Genomic DNA, 19,768 nt, shown 5'->3' on the forward strand with positions numbered 1-19,768 from the left:
CAGGACTATAGCAAGAAGTGGGGCAGGAGTAATAGACAGAGAACCTCTCAGTCATCCTTGAACTAGGGCCTGGATTCAGCGTAGCAGTCCTCAACCTCCAAGCCAAACTTTGAAGGTGGACCCGGGGGCAACGCACCAGTCCAGATCCCAGATCCTTCCCCTCCCTTTGTGATAATCTATCCCATTTCTACCATGCCTGAGCACCTCAGACCAATGGGTCTTGAGCATGGTAGAATTGGAATATTCTCTCCAATTCTGTTTACTCCCACCTTCCCACCCTCCTTCCCCATCCCTCTTCAGAGACCCTTCTCATGAGCAACTTCTCATGCAGGAAGTGCAAACACCCTACAATTCGAAGTGGGAGAGGAGGTCCCTCTGGAGTTCAGGGGCAGGGGGGGTCTATTCCTGGTATTTCCTAATCCCGAAGGCCAATGGTGGGCTCAGACCTATTTTAGACGTGCGAAACCTCAACAGGTTGATAAAAACGTTAAAGTTTCACACGGTCTCCCTGGCTTCCATTATCCTCTCTCTGGATCTGGGGGATTGGTACACTGCCCTTGACTTGAAGGATATGTACTTTCATGTGTCTCCATAGTCCCGTCCCACAAACAGCTCCTCCGCTTTGTGGTCAACAACACTCACTACCAGTTTACTGTTCTCCCCTTCGGCGTCTCGGCAGCCCCTTGGGTGTTTAGCAAGTGCACGTAGGTTATGGCAGCTTTCTTGTGGAAGCAGCAACTTTAAGTATTCCCATACCTAGACGACTGGCCAATCAAAGGCCACTCCAAGGACGAAGTGGAGGTTCATGTGAGCCTAGTTCGGACAACATTCCACAGGCTTGGTCTGATACTGAACATGGTGAAATGGACCCTAACTCCTACTCAGAGGATAGAGTTCATAGGAGCTCTCCTAGACTCCGATCAAGCCAGGGCATTTCTTCTGGAAACTTGCTTTCTCACCATGGGTGCCACCATAGAGGAACTCTGGCGATACCCCACCATTATGGTGAAAAATTGCCTGAAGCTGCTTGGCCATATGGCCACTTGTACATATGTAGTACAGCATGCCAGGTTGTGGCTCTGTCCCCTTCAGGCTTGGCTAGCCTCAGTGTATAGGCTGAACCGAGACCACCTAGACAAGTTGGTCACACTCTCTCCTCCAGTTATTGAGTCCTTCCGGTGGTGGCTCAACCCACAAGTGGTGTGTGTGGGAGTGTCTTTCTCCGGGCCCCAACTTTCGCTGTCTCTAGTAACGGACGTGTCGGCAATGGGTTTGGGGTGCGCGCACTTCGGAAGAACCAGGACTCCAAGTCTCTGGTCCCAAGCAGAACTTCCACTGCCCATTAGTGTAAGGGAGCTACATGTGGTTTTCCGTGCTTGCCAGATGTTTCAAATCCATATGGAGGGCAGATGTGTATCAGTATCGACAAACAATATAACAGCGTTGTTTTATATAAACAGACAGGGTGATGCTCCCTCCTCTGCCAGGAAGCCCTCAAGCTGTGGGACTTCTGCATTGCCCACTCCATACATCTGCAGGCATCTCACCTTCCGGACTCTCAGAACAAACTGGCTGATCATCTCAGCAGGTCTTCTCACAATTACGAGTGGTCCTTCCGTCTGGATGTCGTAACAATGCCTTCCAAAGGTGGGAATTTCCCCAGATCGCAACATGGCGCAGCAGGAAGTGTCAGCAGCTCTGTTCCTTCCTGAATCATGGCCTGAGGTTGCTCGTAGATACCTTTCTTCTCCCTTGGAATAGACACCTGCTGTATGCATTCTCGCCCTTCCCACTCATATGCAAGATCCTGCTGAAGGTCCACAGAGAAGGAGCATCAATGATCTTGAGAGCACCAGCACGGTCATGTCAACACTTGTTCACCATGCTTCTAGACCTGTTGATGCATACACCTATAACACTGCCCCGGGTTCCCGACTTGATCACACAGGGTCATGGCCACCTCCAGCATTCCAATCTAGAGTCTCTCCACCTCACGGTAAGGAAACTCCATGGCTAAACCCCTTGGAGCTCACATGCTCAGATTCCATTAGGGAGGTTCTTCTTGGCAGTCTTGGAAACCATGCATTCAAGCCACTTATCTGGCTAAGTGGAAGAGATTCTCAATTTGGACACTGAAAAAAGACACTCCACCTTTACAGTCATTGATTCCTTTTATTCTGGATTATTTACTGCACCTAAACCAGCAAGGCCAGGCATTGTCATCAATAAAGATGCACCTGGCCACCATCTTGGCTTTCCATCCTGGTTCTGCTGGCCTGCCAGTATTCGCTAACCTCAGGGTTGGCTGCTTCCTCAAAGGGCAAGATAGACTGTACCCTCAGGTAAGATGGCCAATTCCCCCCAGGGGATCTCAACCTGGTGTGCTCAAGGCTAATGAGCCCTCCTTTTGAGCCCCTAGCAACATGCTCTTTCCTCTATCTTTCCTGGAAAGTGGCATTCCTAGTGGCTATAACTTCAGCCAGGAAGGTGTCTGAGTTTAAGACCTTGATGTCCAAGCCCCCTTATACTGTTTTTACAAGGACAAGGTACAGTTGTGGCCGCATCCAGCCTTCCTCCCAAATGTAGTTTCACAATTCCATGCAAATCAGGATATTTTTTTCCCCACTGTTCTTCCCTAAGCAGCATGCTAGTAACCGGGAACAGATGCTCCACTCCCTGGATGTCAGACGAGCATTAGCTTTTTACATTAAATGGACGAAGCCGTTTCTAAAGTCAATACAGTTTTTCATTGCAATTGCTGAGCGGATGAAGGGGCTCCCGGTGTCGTCCCAAAGGATCTTGTCATGGATCATGGCCTGTATCAGGGCGTGCTATGAGCTAGCAAAGATACCTGCCCCAGCATTGACAGCGCACTACACAAGAGCGCAGGCTTCCTCAGTGGCATTCCTGGTGCAGGTTCCCATTCAAGACATCTGCAGGGCAAAGATGTGGTTGTTGATCCACACCTTTACATCACATTACGCTATTACTCAGCAGGCTAGAGAAGATGCCGCATTTGGTAGGGCGGTGCTGCAGTTTGTGATTCAGTGAACTTCGACCCTTCCTCCTGGGAACCACTTGGGAGTCACTTAGTTGGAATCAACATGAGCAAGCACTCGAAGAAAAAAAGAAACAGTTACCTACTTTTCATAACTGTTCTTCGAGATGTGATGCTCCTGTCCATTCCAAGACCCAGCCGCCTACCCCTCTTTTGGAGTACTCCGGCAAGAAGAAACTGAGGAGGTGGCAGGTCAGCAGGGACCTATATAGACTGCCATGAAGGCGCGACTCCAGCGTGCTCCACAGCCGACCTGACGGGTACAGCTAGGGGAAAAACCTTCTGACGACTGTACACGCAATGTACTTGGAATGGACATGAGCAACACATCTCAAAGAACAGCAGTTATGAAAGATAGGTAACTGTTTTTTTCTTAGTCTCTCTGGTGGTGGCAGAATGAGGCCACTTGGGGAGACCATGATGTTTTGTAGAATAGCAGAAGACAACTGTTTACTCCAGAACTGGTTGGTTTTTTTTTAAAAGGGTGGAGGGATAGAGAAACAAAAATAGCCACTCTCAGGACTAGTTGGATGAAATCTGAATAATAATTCTGCTGGATAAGCTTTCTAATCAGTAAAACTTACTTTTTGGATGATTAAAATTCATTTTAAAGGAAGTGAAAATGTTAATATGACTTACACTAAAGTTTAGTTCCATTCCTCCTCTACTCTGCTTCTACTCTAATTCCTTCCTTTACACAAGTGCATATTCTGGAAATATGTAGATTTTGCACTCTTTCGAAACAGGTTGGAAATGTCATGGTTTCTGTGTACCAAGGGCATGCTTTTGCACAAAGCAACGAAAATCCCAGCTGCCGTTTTGGATATACTGCACAAGGGGTGAAGTTCCATGCCCTCTTAGAATCTTCTAAATCTTTGTTTACAGTTATGGGAGGTCCTTTTACCAGGGCCTTTTCAATCTTCAATCCTCCCTTTTCCTGTTGATAATCCATAAAAAAATATCTGTTGCTGTAGATATGAGAGCCCCAGAGGTCACCCAAGAAATCAGGTGCTTCAAAATTGATAAAAAGAGGAAACATCATAGAAAGTTTTTATATTCTTTTAATAGTTCACAACTAGGAGATTTTTATCTAGAAATCATTTCCACTTCATAAAGTGGTTTATAAAAACAGTTACTATTAATAGTTCAGACTTTTCTAAAAGGAATACAACTGTCACATTCTTCTGTACCAGATGTGGACTGGTCACAGAGCTTGCTTATACACACCAGCTGCATTCATCATAAGATCATTTAATGCTCTGCCAGGTATGATAAAGGTTCCTTTAAATAAGATCTTTTACACACAGTGCTATCTAGTGGCTGAACAGTATAATACAGTTTAGCATTCCATGACATCTCCCCCTTTTGAGTTCTACATTCCTACCCTTTACAATAAGTTCAGTACGTATCAGTCTGTTAAGTGTCTCTGAATTGTTCTGTTTTTTTAATTACGTGACCCGAACACACAACACCTTGGTTATCTAAGTGTCCATTAGTTGCAACAATTGGCTGTGGTCAATTTGGAATCTTTGAGTTGTCTTCTTGTTCTGTGTGTATCATCTATAGACTTGGCTTTGTTAATTGTTCTTTCTGAGGAACAAACTGTAGATGTTGACTGTTTCGGTTGAACTCTCCACTATTGGTCTCGATCACATAATTTGGGCGTTGAATTCTTTTTCTACGTGACAGCTGGAGTTGTTCATATTTTTTTCTATCCAATTTGACATGAACATGGTCACCAGGAGCTAGACCTGGCAATTCTCTAAATGAATGATGTCTGTTGTAAAAGTGTTCATAAGCTCTTTTAGCTTTTTTTATTGGATTTGGCTACTCTTTTCATATCTGGCCACTTAGAAATAGATTATTTTCCAAAGTTGGAATAGTAGTTCTGAGTGTGCTGGACTATATCCAGTAGCCGCCATTGGTGTTGCTCTGTGACTCAAAAGAGCAAGGAATGGATCTTCTTGCTGTAGGATTTTCTTGATTGTCTGTACAGCTCTCTCAGCCTCTCTACTCACTTTTGGGTAATATGGGCTGCTACTAATATGACCAAAATCATATTTTGTTTGGAATGACTTAAATTCTGCTGCAGTAAATTGTGATCCATTGTCCATCACTAGTTGTTTTGGAATACTGTAGTAAGCAAAAGTGCACTTCAGGTTCTTGATAACACTGTGACATCTTATGTCTTTCAAGTACATTATTTCTTTATCCTGGAAAAATAGTCCAGTATGACCGGGTAATGATTCTGAATTTGCATAAATCTGCAGCCTGTCTTTTCCAAAGTCTCTCGGGTAGGAGTGTTTGTATACTGTATGGTTCAGTATTGTCTCTCTAGTTCAGGGGTCGGCAACCTATGGCACGCGTGCCGATTTTTAATGGCAAGCTGCTGCCTGCCTGAGTCCTGAGGACACGCAGCCAGTGAGGGGCAGAGCCTGCGCCACCCTAGAGAGGAGCCGCCTCAGCGGCCTGCCAGTGGGCTCCCGTGTCCCCTCACTCAGCAAGGAGCCCTCTTACCTGGGCTGCCTTGGTATAGCTGGCCATGGTGGATTGGCAGCACGCCGGGGGAGTGGGTTCGCTGCCGGACCCGTTCCCGACTCCCGGCGGCAGTAAGCGCCGGCTGCTGAGCCTCCCCGGGAGGAGGCGCCCGGCTGCGGCCATGGATCGGTACTTGCTGGGAGGAGTGGAGAGCCCAGCGGCGCTGAGCGCACAGCAGGTGCGGGTGAGCGGGAATCGGTGGTGGCCAGAGAGCCCTGGGACAAGGAGCTCGCATACCGCGGGGTCATGTGCCACCCGGAGCAGCTCCTCCAGACACAGCCAGAGGGGACTCTCTTGCCGGGGGGCACTAGTTGCGCTCGTGCGGTGCGCCGCGGGGCCACGAGTGGGTGAACTAGCTGGGGGCTGCAGGAGTGGGAGAAGCCCTCTGCCATGCCCCCCCACGCACTCCCAGCCCTCTACCCTGAGCCCCCCCACATACACACCCAGCCCTCTGCCCTCTGCCCTCTGCCCTGAGCCCTGACCCCCCACACACACACACCCAGCCCTCTGTCCTGAGCCCCAAAGCCTCGCACGTCCCCCATGCCCATGCCCTGAGCCCTGTGCTCCGCACACACCCCAGGCCCCTGCCCTGAGCCCTGTACCCCCCTCACACACACCCAGCCCTCTGCTTGACTCCTTCACGACCCCAGCCGTGACTCTGGCACCCCCACACATACCCAGCCCCCCCCCCGCCCTGACACCTGCACCCCCCTCACATGCCCCCAGCTTTCTGCCTTGACTCTTGCACCCCCCCACATACTCAGTGCTCCCACACCCTGACTCTTGCACCCCCCACACCCTCACCCTGAGCACCAAACGGGAGCTCCTGCACACACACACACCCCACATATCTACCTGCACTCCTCACACCAAATGGGAGCTGCCCAGGTAAGTGCCCCACACCCAAATCTTCTGCCCCAACCCTGAGCCCCCTCCCTCATTCTAGCTCCTGGCCAGACCCTTCACCCCCAGCCCTGTGCTCAGTGAACTCCCACCCTCAGCTCAGTGCAGAGAGAGGAAGAGAATGGGCCAGAACCAGGGAGAAGGTAGGTACCCCCTGTATGTGGGCAGGGCCGGGACCCCAGACTGGCAGCGGGCTGAGCGGGTCCGGCAGCTGGCATTCCGGCTGGCAGGAGCCGGCGGATGGAACCCCTGAGCAGCAGTGGGCTGTGGGGTCCCAGCCACCAGCCCTGCACAGCCCACTGCCGGTCTGGGGTTCTGGCTGCTCGCCCCTTGCCAGCCGGGGTTCCGGCCACAGGTCCCGCTCAGCCCACTGCCGGCCTAGGTGAGCAGAACCCCAGACCAGCAGCGGGCTGAGTGGGCCAGCGGCGTAAGATCAACATTTTAATTTAATTTTAAATGAAGCTTCTTAAACACTTTGAAAATCTTGTTTATTTTACAATACAATAGTTTAGTTATATAATATATAGACTTATAGAGAGAGACCTTCTAAAAAACATTAAAATGTATTACCGGCACGCGGAACCTTAAATCAGAGTGAATAAATGAAGACTTGGCACACCACTTCTGAAAGGTTGCCAACCCCTGCTCTAGTTGATTTGCACTGGATCTTCTTTCAAAAGTGCAATATCATCAAATCCTCCATTGAGTTCTTCTGCCTTTCTCACTAGGCACACTGTGGCTGAGAAGGCTGGGTCTGTAGTCCTTTGATCACATGCAGTCAGAATGAATAGCTTTTGTCATTGTAAGTTGTTTCTGTAGTGAACTGGGCATGCAGTTCAGAATGCCTCCAGGCTAGTCAGAGCTGTGTCAGGAGACTTCTGGGGTTGAAAGTGATTGTAAGGCCCCTCAGAGAGGGCTATGACGTCAGCTCCTGAGTCAATTTTAAAGTCAATAGTATTACCATGAATATTCAGATTCACTCTCCAGGCAGGCTCTATGTCATCCTAAGTGATAGATCCCAGAAGCAGTGGCTCTTTATTGTCTGTACTAGAATTCTGCTACCTTACTGGTGCGGCAAACAGTTGCAACATGTCCATATTTCATACTCATGCATTACACTGTGTGCCTCTGGCTGGACATGCATCATTTCTTGGGTTATGATTTTTTCCACACCTTCAGCATCGGGAGTTTGTCCATCTTAGCCTGGTAGTTCTCTCTCCTTGCCTCAATGGTTTTATAATAATGACTTTTCACTTTCAAGTGTCTGTTTATACTTTTTAAGCTATTTTCAGGTTTTTCAGGTTGCTCCTGCTTTTTGTTCTGTTCTTTGACTAATTCTGACTGCTTTGCCATTCTGTATAGCTGTGGCTAGGGTTAAATCTCTCTTCACTTGTAGCTGCTGTGAAAGGTTTTTATGAATTAACCCAATAACCAGTCTGTCTGATATTTTCATGTTTTGCATTCCCAAAAATCTCAGTTTTCAGCCAATACATGTAGAGCTCTTATAAAACATACATCATTTCCCCTGGTTCTTGAATTCTCTGCTGCAAAAAAAAGCTCTTTGATAAACTGCATTTCTCTGGAGTATAAAGACATAGCCAGAACTCTTTCACAGTCATGTTTGTGATTGTCTTCAGTAAAATCAGAGGATTTAAATATATGCTCTGCTTGCTTTCCCATAGCATAAATTACCGAAAATACTTCTATATCACCAGTTTCTTTGTGGAGTTTGTTTGCAATGCAAAATTATTGTTTTCAGTCTGTCCATTGTAAATGTTTGTCAAAGCTGAAGTTCTCTGGGGCATTGAAGATTAGCATATTGATAAGGTCCTACAACTTTTGTTGCTTTGTTCCTTCTGTCTGTAACCTTTGTTGCTGTTTTTCTTTTGTTTCTATTCTTACTTTATTTCTGATCTCATGCCATGTTCTTCTGTATCAGATATGGACTGGTCACAGAGCTTGCTTATACACATCAGCTCTGTTCATCATAAGATCCTTTACTGCTCTGCCAGATATGGCTGAAGTTAGTTTAAAAATGGTATTTTTCACACAGTGCCACGTAGTTGCTGAACAGTATAATACAGTTTACCATTCCATTACAACAACAATTTAAGACTGGCTTCTTGCACTCAGAGGAATTGTTTGTCATGTGTAAGGTATTCCCAGATGGCTTTTATTTTTGACCATCAAAATTAGGAATTATGGATTCTTTCCTTGAAAGCTGGCTTTTTTACCAGCAGTGATCCAACTTAAAGAGACTGACAGAACTATAGTCTTTGGTGATCAACATATATTTTTAAAGTTTCCCCAGCACATGATACTTTAAGATCTGACCCATTTTTTCCTGTAAAATTACATATTAATTTTGATATTAGAGTTCATAATTATACACCAGGTATATATATTTTCAAAAAAAGATTAGCTACTGTACCTAGTGAATGCAAGAATGTTAGAAAGTGTTGATCTAGAATAATTCAAGAAGACAAACTACAGTATATTTATTATCTCTTTCCAGCTGATAGAACTTAGAAATGTATATCAAAGTGTATCTTGGTATAATGGATTTTTATCCATATTAGGAAATTATGCCACAGTTGAGAGAGCTTTTTGCTTTCCTGTCAATATTCACTTCACAATAAAAATTGTCCCATTAACAGCAGAATAAAGAGACGCTCATGTAGTGTGATATTTGTTAGCCACAAGTTTGGGCTTTCTGTAGAGCATTTAAGTCACAGCAGTAATGTTGAAATGCTAGTGCCAATGTCCTGGCCAAACTCCAGCTCATGTAATCATATTCAATGATTCAGTGGTTGCCTGTTCAATTTCTCTCCTACTTTCAACTGTCTGTTATTTTTCAGTCTTCAAAATGAGCAAACAAATGCTGCATTTCAGTAATGGGTGAATTGATCCCTGAGATTTAGGGACCAGTTCTGGCCCTGGTTCCAGCTCCATTAGGTCATTCTGGCTGCATGCAGGGACCATAGATGATCCACAAGCAGCTGGGGCAGAATTCCACCTGCATAGGAACAATGTAGAGTTCATGTAAACAGCATTACACTATCCCCCTTGCAGCCTGCAGTGTGCGGGGGCGGGGCAGGGGGTAATGAATGCTATGGGGGTATTCTGGCAACTTGAGGGAAGGCTGCAAACTAAGCCCCATTAGCATAGATGACCCTCTCTCTCAACTGTTGGCCTATTTTATATCTTTTCACTTTTCATTACCTATCACAATAAGAATGGAGTGACAAGTACTTTCACTTACTTTAATAGGTAGGGTGTGTGTGTGTGTGTATAATTAGCCTCTTAGAGTTGGTAGGGCTACTCCCATCTTTTCAAGTTCTCTGTATGTGTATATATATCTCCTCACTATATGTTTCATTCTATGCATCTGATGAAGTGGACTGAGCTCACAAAATCTTATGCTCAAATAAATTTGTTAGTCTTTAAGGTGCCACAAGTACTCCTGTTCTTTTTGAGAGCGAGAGAGAGTGTCAGAGTTTGAGAGAGAGATTACCTATATGTGATCCAGGACTAGTAAAATTTCTTTCAGACATGAGGGAATGATACTCACCAATGATCAGAGAATCACACACACAAATAAGAATTCCCTATAGCGCTTTTTAACATAGCATATATCCCTATCAAAATAAGTAAATAAAAGCTGATAACCATAATGTAACATTCATGGTACTTGGGGCTTTAGATTAAATGCTTTAATTTTTAAAAGTCTGTTGGTGTTTATTTTGACCTTAAAGAAACTTAAACTGTGCATTCTTCTTAAGTTACATTTTGACTTAGCCTTTACTTTCAAAAGTTCAGGGAGATAATTCCAGTCGTAGTCTGCATCATGTTTGTCCGTGGTCCCTTTCTTTAATAGCATAGGTTTGGACCAGTGGAAAATTTCTTTAACCTTTTACATTCTATTTGGAAATATTTGCTTCATAACAGGGCTTTATTCAACTTTTTTCATTTAATTGTTTTATTAGGTCTGCCTATGATTGTAATACACATTTATGGGCTAGTCCTATATAATTTAACAGGATTGTAGCTAATAGAGTTTAATATAACTCTATTCTAAACAATCTACAGAGTCTAATAGAAAATTGTTTCTTATCTATAGAATGTTTAAATCAGCCTGTGGAATTCGATGGCACAGCTATAATTCTCTATTAAATTCCATAGGATTTTTCCATAAGGGAACTTGTAAGATATGAGAGAAGACTACTTCAAATGTTTGTTCCACTTCATTGCCACATACTATAGCTCTTTCCTGTTCAATATCCTATGCTAATTAACAGATATTCATTTATTTTAGTATTTAGTATTTTAAGTTTACTTTGATCTTGTTTTTTCCCCTCCACATTTTTGTTTATTTTTATATTCAGAAAAGTAGAAATAATTCTGTTGAATTCTCTGCCAGTTTCTTTCATTTATGTGAAGCTCATATGGTGCATCAAGATATATCAGACAGTGAAAATGCAACATGCTTTTCACTATAGCAAAGCTCAACTCATTTGTGACTTCACTTCAGTCCTTTCCATGAGCTACTCAATCATACTGAATGAATGAAAATGAACACTTCAGAGGGGAGTATAATAAATAAATTAGAAGTATAAATGTTTTGTTATTTTGACAATACAATTAAGTTATCTTTATACATACCAAAATAACAGTTAATGTTTTTTTTATTTTTAACTGGTTTGGTATGGCAAATACTGTATTGCTCCATATATCTGAAATGTGCTTGAGATCAGAAATATTCAAATAAATGGGGATTGGGTCGTGTCACGCCATCTGGAGTGGCTCACGATCGTGAGTGCCAACCTCAGGGCAGACGGTCAAAAAACAGGGCAGACACCCAAACTGATTGTATGCTCTATAATTAGATTTCACCAACCCAGTAACAAGTGTGAACTCCTAAAGCTCTATGACAGTCTTACCATGGAAGAATGAGGAGTACTTGTGGCACCTTAGAGACTAACAAATTTATTTGGGCATAAGCTTTCGTGAGCTAAAACCCAATTTGTTAGTCTCTAAGGTGCCACAAGTACTCCTCATTCTTTTTGCTGATACAGATTAACACGGCTACCACTCTGAAACAAGTCTTACCATGGCGTCACAGACAGTTCCCTTGGGCATTCCAGTCTATCTTGCCACCCAGGCAAGCTGGAATATGTGTTAGATGATCACTTTACACCAAAAATCACAATAACATTTAGGTAACTCACAGTCCCAAAGGATCAGTCACTTACCTCAGATCAACTCTACTCAGATCTCAAATCAAAGACAACGCCTGTAGCCAATCCTGGCTAAAGATTTATTAACTAAGAAAAGAAATGGGAGTTATTTACAAGGTTAAAACAGGAAACAAATGAGTTACCGTCTTAGATTTAAAAAGGTAATATAATTTTCTATAATAAGCAGCTTTAGGTGTCCTTTAGGGCTTACACATGATAGGCAGCATGGGGATTTCTTGCTTATATTTAGGAATCTTTGCCCCCTCAGAGTCCTGGCAGCATAAAGAGACCAAGTTTCTCTTTGATGGGGATTTTTATCCCCTTCACCTCAGATTCCAAGCTGATGGGATGAGTTCATGCACAGGTTTCCCTTCCTGGAGTGAGGAATGCAATCAACAAGGTCTCTGTCCTTTGGTACTACACAATGTCTCATTTACTTTCAATGGGCCATCTTGTGTGCAAGACGAGCACTTTACCTTAATTAATGCATCTTTTCCTGTTTAGTGATACACATTACAGAGATTTACAATGTAAACACGCAATATAACTTTATACCATGGGATACAGATATTGTAAGTAGGATTAATACATGCAGCATCCTACAAGCATTCCATAAAGTCTAAAAACGTTCTTATAATGCTAACATCTGTTTTAACGAATTTTAATTTTAGTCAGACTAGAAAAGTTGTTTGTTTTGTTAACACCTATTTAACTTCATTGCCTAGCATTTTGAATAAAGGAAGCCTTTTTTTTAAATTAAGATTGAACACCTTTTCCCTTACAATTAAAGTGTTAGAGATGTATATTGTGAACTCTGAGACTTCCTAGAAGTTCTCCAGCAAGAACAGGGAGGACCAAATATTATATTTTTTACTTTTCTGTGTTTACAACAAAATAAAGAAAGCAAATAACAAACAATTTTTGGGCTTTCTTTGTGCATCATAAAGAAGCAAAAGAGGGCACATGCTCAGTTTCTTTTAGTAATGGTTTGCAAGGCTTCTTTAAATTTGTTTTCTATGAATATTCTTCATGGAAACTTGACTGGGGTTGTTGTGTTCATCCTGTTAGGGAGCAGAATCAATACCATGTTAGTAATCCTAGAACGATGGGGCTGGAAGGGACATTGAGAGGTCATCGAGTCCAGGTCCCTGTGCTGAGGCAGGACCAAGTAAACCTAGACCACCCCTGACAGGTGTTTGTCTAACTTGTTCTTAAACTTCCAAGGGTGGGGATTTCACAACCTCTTTTGGATGCCTATTCCAGAGCCTAACTACATAGTTAGAAAGTTTTTCCTAATATCTAACCTAACTCTCCCTTGCTGCAGATTAAGCCCATTATTTGTTGTTCTGCCTTCATTGGACATGGAGAACAATTGATCACCATCCTCTTCATAACAAAGTTCCCCCAAATCAATAACATGGTTAAGGCTTGTCAGTTTCATAGCCAGTGGTACACAAGGGACTGATGTGGCCAGCATCACGTCCGACTGATTTTGACTTCCCTAACTTGGTGGATCATGTTTCTTACAGACATGCAGCAGACAGACTAGCCTTCTCCACTGTCTCTCCTGTCCACGAGACCCTGGAGTCTGACTTCCTTGTCTGATTCAACAGCCTATCAGCACTCAAACCACCCAGGTTTCAAGTGTCTCAGCCTGAACTATCTCCTACTTCTCCTTCTAGCCTTTTCAATATTTTCTTTCAGGATTCATTAGCATATCTTCTAGAGAATCCATTTTTCCCTCAGCTTGTTTTCCAGGTTGGCGGACCTTCCAGTCTCAGTTATCAAAAGTGGATGGCTTAAGACATAAGAATGGCCATACTGGGTCAGACCAACAGTGGCCAGTGCTAGATGCTTCAGAGGGAGTAAAGAGAACAGGGTACTTTATCGAGTGATACACTTCTCATCCAGTAACATGGGCTTGTTCCATTATGTTGCAATAATCCTAATCATAGCCCTAATGGTTATAGCCTAATGGGAGGCATTATCTTTGAGAAGATTTGGGCTTCATAAATCAACTTCTCCAGACTACATCCCCCACCTTGAGTATGAAATATAATTGAGGGGGGAAAACAATAGAAACCTTATTGCTCTAAAATATCTGTAATAAATATCAGATATCACAATTTGTCACAACTTGACTTCTCCTGAAATGTATTATGAAAAAAACATAGCCTATATGCTGAAGATGCTAGACTCTATTTTCATGAGACAGGGGCAACTGGGTAATAGAGGGCTTCTTTTTCGAGTGCAGAAAATTATCTAGTCCAGAGTAGAAGCTTATTGCACAATGCAAATTTACAAATGTGACTTGATTTGAAATATTGGCACTATTGTTGCCACCACTAATTTGAGTCAGTGCTGCGTTAGACATTTGGAGATCACCCTTACTGAAAATAATTGAGAAAAGATTGGGTAAAAAAGTAAAGTAAGGATAGGGGACATAGAAGAACAGAAGACATTTCTTTAAAAAGTAAGAGGAAGGATCATTTAACACAATTGACTAATGTTCTATCTTTAACATTCTAAAACCTCCCACATACAGTCAGAATATTATTTCAGTTATCCTCGTAAGACATTTTTTAATGTAATTTTGTAATCTATAATTTGAAAAGCATTGGGAAGGGCTTTGCTTAAAATCACTCTGAATTTTAACTTGTTACAATTTTATTGCTGTCACAAAGCAAGTTTTTTTTTTTTTTTTTAAATCTGTTGTGTGTACTGCCTTTGACTGTTAGACTTGTACAAAATATTTCTGATTGTAATTGGCTTGCCTTCTGGTGGGTGCCCTTAAACCATTCAAATCTTAAAATGGTTAAAATGTTACTTAATTAACATTAGAATGGTATTTCCTTTACCTGGCATAAGCATGTTCATCAGATCATGCGTCATGAGTCCTTAGAGTTATATTCAGTGATGCAGTTGACTGAATGAGTGTCCTTGGGAATGTCACTTAAGCTATATGTGTCTCATCTATAAAACGGTACTCAAAATGCTTGCCTGCATTTTTTTAAAGCTCTTGAGATTTGTGAATGAAATCTGTCATTTAACTGCTAAGTCTTCCTGCTATTCCTTGTACATGATATGTGTAACAAAAAGCAATTGTAAAGATTTTAAATGGACATAATTTTCAGCCTCCTTACTAGAAACAGGTAGTGGGGAATTTTCTGTAGTTCAACAGACAGATGCCTGTTTTTTCCAACAAAAACTTGGGTGTACTATTCCTCATGCTTCACATATCTGGTTAATAGAAAGCTGTATTGTTTCTCTTTGTCCACTGATCACACAATGCTTTTATATTACTCATTGACTGTAGGTAGGGGGTTTTGTTTTTTGTTTGTTTTTTTACAGTGCAGGTTGGTAGAGCATACACGCTATTGTCTGTTTAATTCCTACTGAGAGTGAAAGTTAGCTCTTAGTTACCCTATACGTTTCATTTTAAAATAAGCCTTTCTCTAGCAAAATTAGCATTGTCATGTAAAATAATGATTTAAAAAAATCAGTTTGATGTTACCTTTTTTTGAAGCTTTCTGTGTCCATATATGAAGTGTTTTGAATAGCAAAATTACTACTGGACAATTGAATTTTGTGTCAGATATTAACAGTGAACATTAAAGGGATACAGTAAGTTGATGAACATACAAGTAGAGCAGAGAGACTGTGTAAGATGCATGTACGTACTCACATTCTGAAATTAAGGTAGAATGAATTATTTGGCCCTGCCTCCTTTGAAAGATGCCCTTTAATCTCTTTTTCTCTGTAAGTACTCAAGAAGTTGCAATGTGATTTAATCTGTTTGAAGTATTTGATGGAATTCCTCAATTCAATTCACATTGTTTCTGGCTAAAGACAGCAATGTATTTAGGGTAGATTTCCAAAGCCAAGTATTTGTAACGTGTAATCCTAGATCATCATTAAAGTTCAGATTTATATTTTCATTAACTATCTCTGGCTGAAAGCACATAGCCAATTGATTTAGTTAGTTAAACAAAATTTATAATATGACATAATTAATGACATTCTGAATTTTAAAAATATTTTCAAGGAAAGAAAATTTCCAAAGTTTGTAGCGAAAGAAATGGAGAACATGTTTATAGAAGAGTTGCGGTCTTCAGTGAATTTGCTAATGGCAAATTTGGAAAGTCTTCCAGTGTCTAAAGGTGGCCCAGAATTTAAATTGCAGAAGTTAAAGCGATCACAGAATTCTGCTTTCTTGGACATAGGAGATGAAAATGAAATTCAGCTGTCAAAGTCAGATGTGGTGCTATCATTCACATTAGAGGTAAGTGAATATATCACATAACATTTGTTGATTATTTAAATGATTCTAGAATATTATTTCTTACTACCTCCTTATGATTAGTCCTTCCCCATTTTTGTAGTTCTATTTAGAATTTCATACTCGTATGTTAAACAGCTAGACCATAATTTAATTTTTGATAATTAGGGTTTATGTGCAAACGTATGTACATTTTCCCCTTTAAACTAAGAGCAGGATTCAGGATCCTGTCAGGTGAGCTGTAGCCTATAGGATGGCTTTGGTTAAGAAATAAGTAAACGTTAGGTTTGGGGCATAAATTAGCCTAAATGTAGAGGAGTATGGGAAACTTAAGTTGCTAGTGTGAAAAAAGTCAAAGATAACTTGGAGATAAATTATGGGAAGGTAAGAATCAGCAACAACATGATGTAGGGTTATGTTACCATTATGTTTTGGTTATAACTGGTTTGAGCACTGTTTTCAATGGATGTTTTTGAGAATTGTAAATGTTTTACTAAAATGCTATCTATATTGATAGTGGGGGGGACAGTGGTGCAGATGTTAAATTAAGTCGTGTGAAAAGACAACAAGAAGGTGGAGGAAATATAATTATGATAGAGGCCAACTTACTGTTAATTAGGATTATAATGGAGCATAGAAAGTGTAGTTTTGCTAAATTGTGTTACGGACTGACCGGTTAACTGGACACCATGTGGAACCGGAAGTAAGCAATCAGGCAGCAACGGAGATCAAAAACAAAAACAAACAAAAAAACCCTGAATATTGTATTGTGCCTGTATTGCATTTTAAAGGTAGGCACATCTGGGCTACCTGTACCCACCCTCACCCCCTACTCACCACACGGGGGGTGGGGAGCACAGCCACTTACAAGTAGGAGGTGAAGATGCTGACTTAGTTTCACAGGCACAGCTGTGAGCCCCTGAGCAGGGAGAGCAGGAGCAGCGCTGGGGTCTTCTCTGCTTTCCTGTAATCTATGGGTGCAGTTCCTTCCCCTCCTCCCCCGGAGGGAGGGGAACAAGCTTGCATGCTCAGTAAGAGCCGGGAAAGAGACTTCCTGCAGGGCCGGCTTTAGGAACTCCGGGGCCCGATTCGAATACCTAGCGGTGGTCCGGGTCTTCGGTGGCGGGGGGTCCGCTTTGCGTCTTCCGCGGCACTGAAGACCTGGAGCGGACCGCCACCGAGTGAGTAAAAAAAATTAAAAAGGCGCCTAAGGCGCGGGGTCCTCTTAGGCGTGGGGCGCGATTCTGGAGAATCGGCCTAAAGCCGGCCCTGACTTCCCGAGCTCCTGCTGGAACCTGGCCTGGAATATTTACTGCTGGAGCTGGAGCCCAAGCTCCTGCGTGCATGCTGTGCTCTGGAGGAGTAGCTCAGTTTTAAAGGGCTACAGCCCCAGGGTGCCTCACTCATCACCCTTGCAGCCAGGGGGCTAGAACCAGCTGCCTGTCCCCACTCGCCAGGCAGCCACTTACAGGTAGAAAATGAAGATGCTAAAGTTCGCAGGCACAGCTGTGAGACCCTACTCCAAACAGTCTGCCCTGAGGAGCATTCCATAACGTCTTGTTCAGAGTTATGAACAACCTCCATTCCCAAGGTGTCAGTAATTGAGGTTCTACTGTATAATAGTAGCATTTGTGTAAATAATAATTGAATGCCTGTTTGTTTAACTAATCATTTTTTAAAATAAAGTTTGGTTGCATCATTCAAAGTATTGCCTGGTGGTCCTCTACTAAATACATTTTCTGTAACCAACCTAGAGGTGTTAACTTCAATACTAAGTTAGGTTATTTCACCCTTATCTTTAACAACATAATATTGGGAACATTTTAATATAAAAGTTACAAAATGTCTCTCTCTCTCTCTCTCTCTCTTTGTGACTGGCAATCTAATAAATTAGCATGGAATTTATACAAAATACACAGGAATACTATTGTCCATAATTAGGAATGAAAGTGAAGGTTATCTGATCAACTCTGGAATTCTTTTTAATCTATCAGTCCATTTTGGCTTTCACTTCCTATCCTCCATTGTTTCAGCTCACCTGCATAGCTTCTCCAGAGGTTAAGGGTAAGAATATCTCTTATTGTGTGGGAAAGTATTATCATATTTATTTTAGTTTGATTTCCCTTGTGGGCAAAACTAGAAAAAGGCAAATCAGAAGTCTGCTTTTGTTTTTTCTTTCTCTTTTTCCTTAATTTAATTATTTTTGCCTTAACTCTACCTCTTTGACTATTAACATAGTCTGTCGTCTGCCATGGACTCAAAGCTGTAAAAGTTCACAAACAAATTATCCATTTTACTCAGCAGTAATATAAATAAACGTGCAATTTACATCTTCCATGCTCATTATTAATAGTAGCAGGAAAGACAGTTTTTGAAATCTTCTGTATTTTCCTCAAGAAAACAGCTATCTTTTTGAGAATACTCAGGAAGAATTGAAGGCCTTGATCCTGCAATCTTTTCCATATGGGTGCATTCTTGCATGCACATTGAGTCCAAAATACTGCAGTAGGAGAGCACGTGGGCATAAGATTTCAGGATCAGGGCTTATGTCTATTAATGCAAACCCTATACCAGGGAATACCAGCCTCTCCTTGTGATAATAGCATGAGTAAAAAAGAAAGACTGGAGTTTGTATTTGACACCTTTACATGTGCTGCATTTAGAGCGCATTCTGCGCATTTGAGAATAGTTACACGGCTGGATGAAAGTGCAACTTGGATTATATTATTGTTTTAATTTTTTTAACTAGTTTAAAATAAACTTAGAAGTGTGCATATACTTCTTAAACAATTGTTCTTTTCTAAGCAATGTGTCTTTAAATAAAAAGCTTTCAATGTTGTTATTGGGGGAGCTGGTAAGTGATCCTTATATTAAGGTTGCCTAACACCTCCCATTACAGCTCCTTGTTTTTAGTTGTTTATAATTTGGCTGCTTGGGCTAAAAAGATTTCCCAAGTCAAGTATGTACACCTGTAATCACAAACATTCCGAGCATCTTGGATTCATTGTTAATTGGCTACTAGTGTAAGTAGCTGGGATTTTATTTGCGTTATGAATAGCCTTCATTTAGGAGGACTCACGCTTTTCCACAGAGGATGAAATGTGTAAAATGTCCAAAATGTTCAAACATAGGTGTTTCAAATTAAGTTCCTAAATAGTTTTCAAAGATGCTGATGAAAATTGGAGTTGTAGGTGCTCAGCATGTCATTTTTGAAAATGTCATATTTTTTTTAGCTGTTTGAAAACTTTAGCCTGTATTTTTAGGTAGGTTTAAATTTTGGGTCTGTGAGCTGGGACTGATTGTGCTTCTTTAAGGAACTGCTCTTCATCAGAGCTGATTGAAAAACAGAACTTTTGTCCTGGGGAAATTGCAGTATTTTGCCATTTTGATTTTATCTTAATTCAGGAAGCAAAGTCAAAATATCGAAACTTTTTGCGGAATAAAAAATTAGCATTTGGGAATGTTGAAATGATCTACTTTCACATTTTGATTGAAGGTAAATGTTTTCCCTTCCCCTTTCATTGCCATCTCTCTCCCTGTGCATGAGCAACTGTGGTGCCCTGAGGGAGCTGAAGTTTTCAGAATCTACAATTCCTGTGAAGCACTGCAGCTGCTCCACTACAGTGAGAGACTGCAGTGCTTCCTGGGAGGTGAAGTCTGGCCAGGAGACTAGGACCATTTGGAGAATAGAAACAGGAGGTACATGGCACTGCAATTCCCATGATGCATTGCAGTGGTTTAGGCAGAGGGAGA

At 41.9% G+C, this 19,768-nt stretch overlaps 1 protein-coding gene across 6 annotated transcripts in view; it reads left to right on the forward strand.

Moving 5' to 3' along the window:
* The window catches only part of CADPS2 (calcium dependent secretion activator 2), a 576,541-nt gene that overhangs the window by 231,689 nt on the left and 325,084 nt on the right, over nt 1-19,768 (forward strand). For all 6 annotated transcript variants that reach the window (XM_054023205.1, XM_054023212.1, XM_054023223.1 and 3 more), the window contains one exon: nt 15,782-16,018. In XM_054023205.1, coding sequence (XP_053879180.1) covers nt 15,782-16,018 — 237 coding nt within the window. The remainder of the gene's footprint in view (nt 1-15,781; nt 16,019-19,768) is intronic.

The sequence above is a fragment of the Malaclemys terrapin genome, chromosome 1, assembly GCF_027887155.1.
Source record: "Malaclemys terrapin pileata isolate rMalTer1 chromosome 1, rMalTer1.hap1, whole genome shotgun sequence".
NCBI classification, from domain to species: domain Eukaryota; kingdom Metazoa; phylum Chordata; order Testudines; family Emydidae; genus Malaclemys; species Malaclemys terrapin.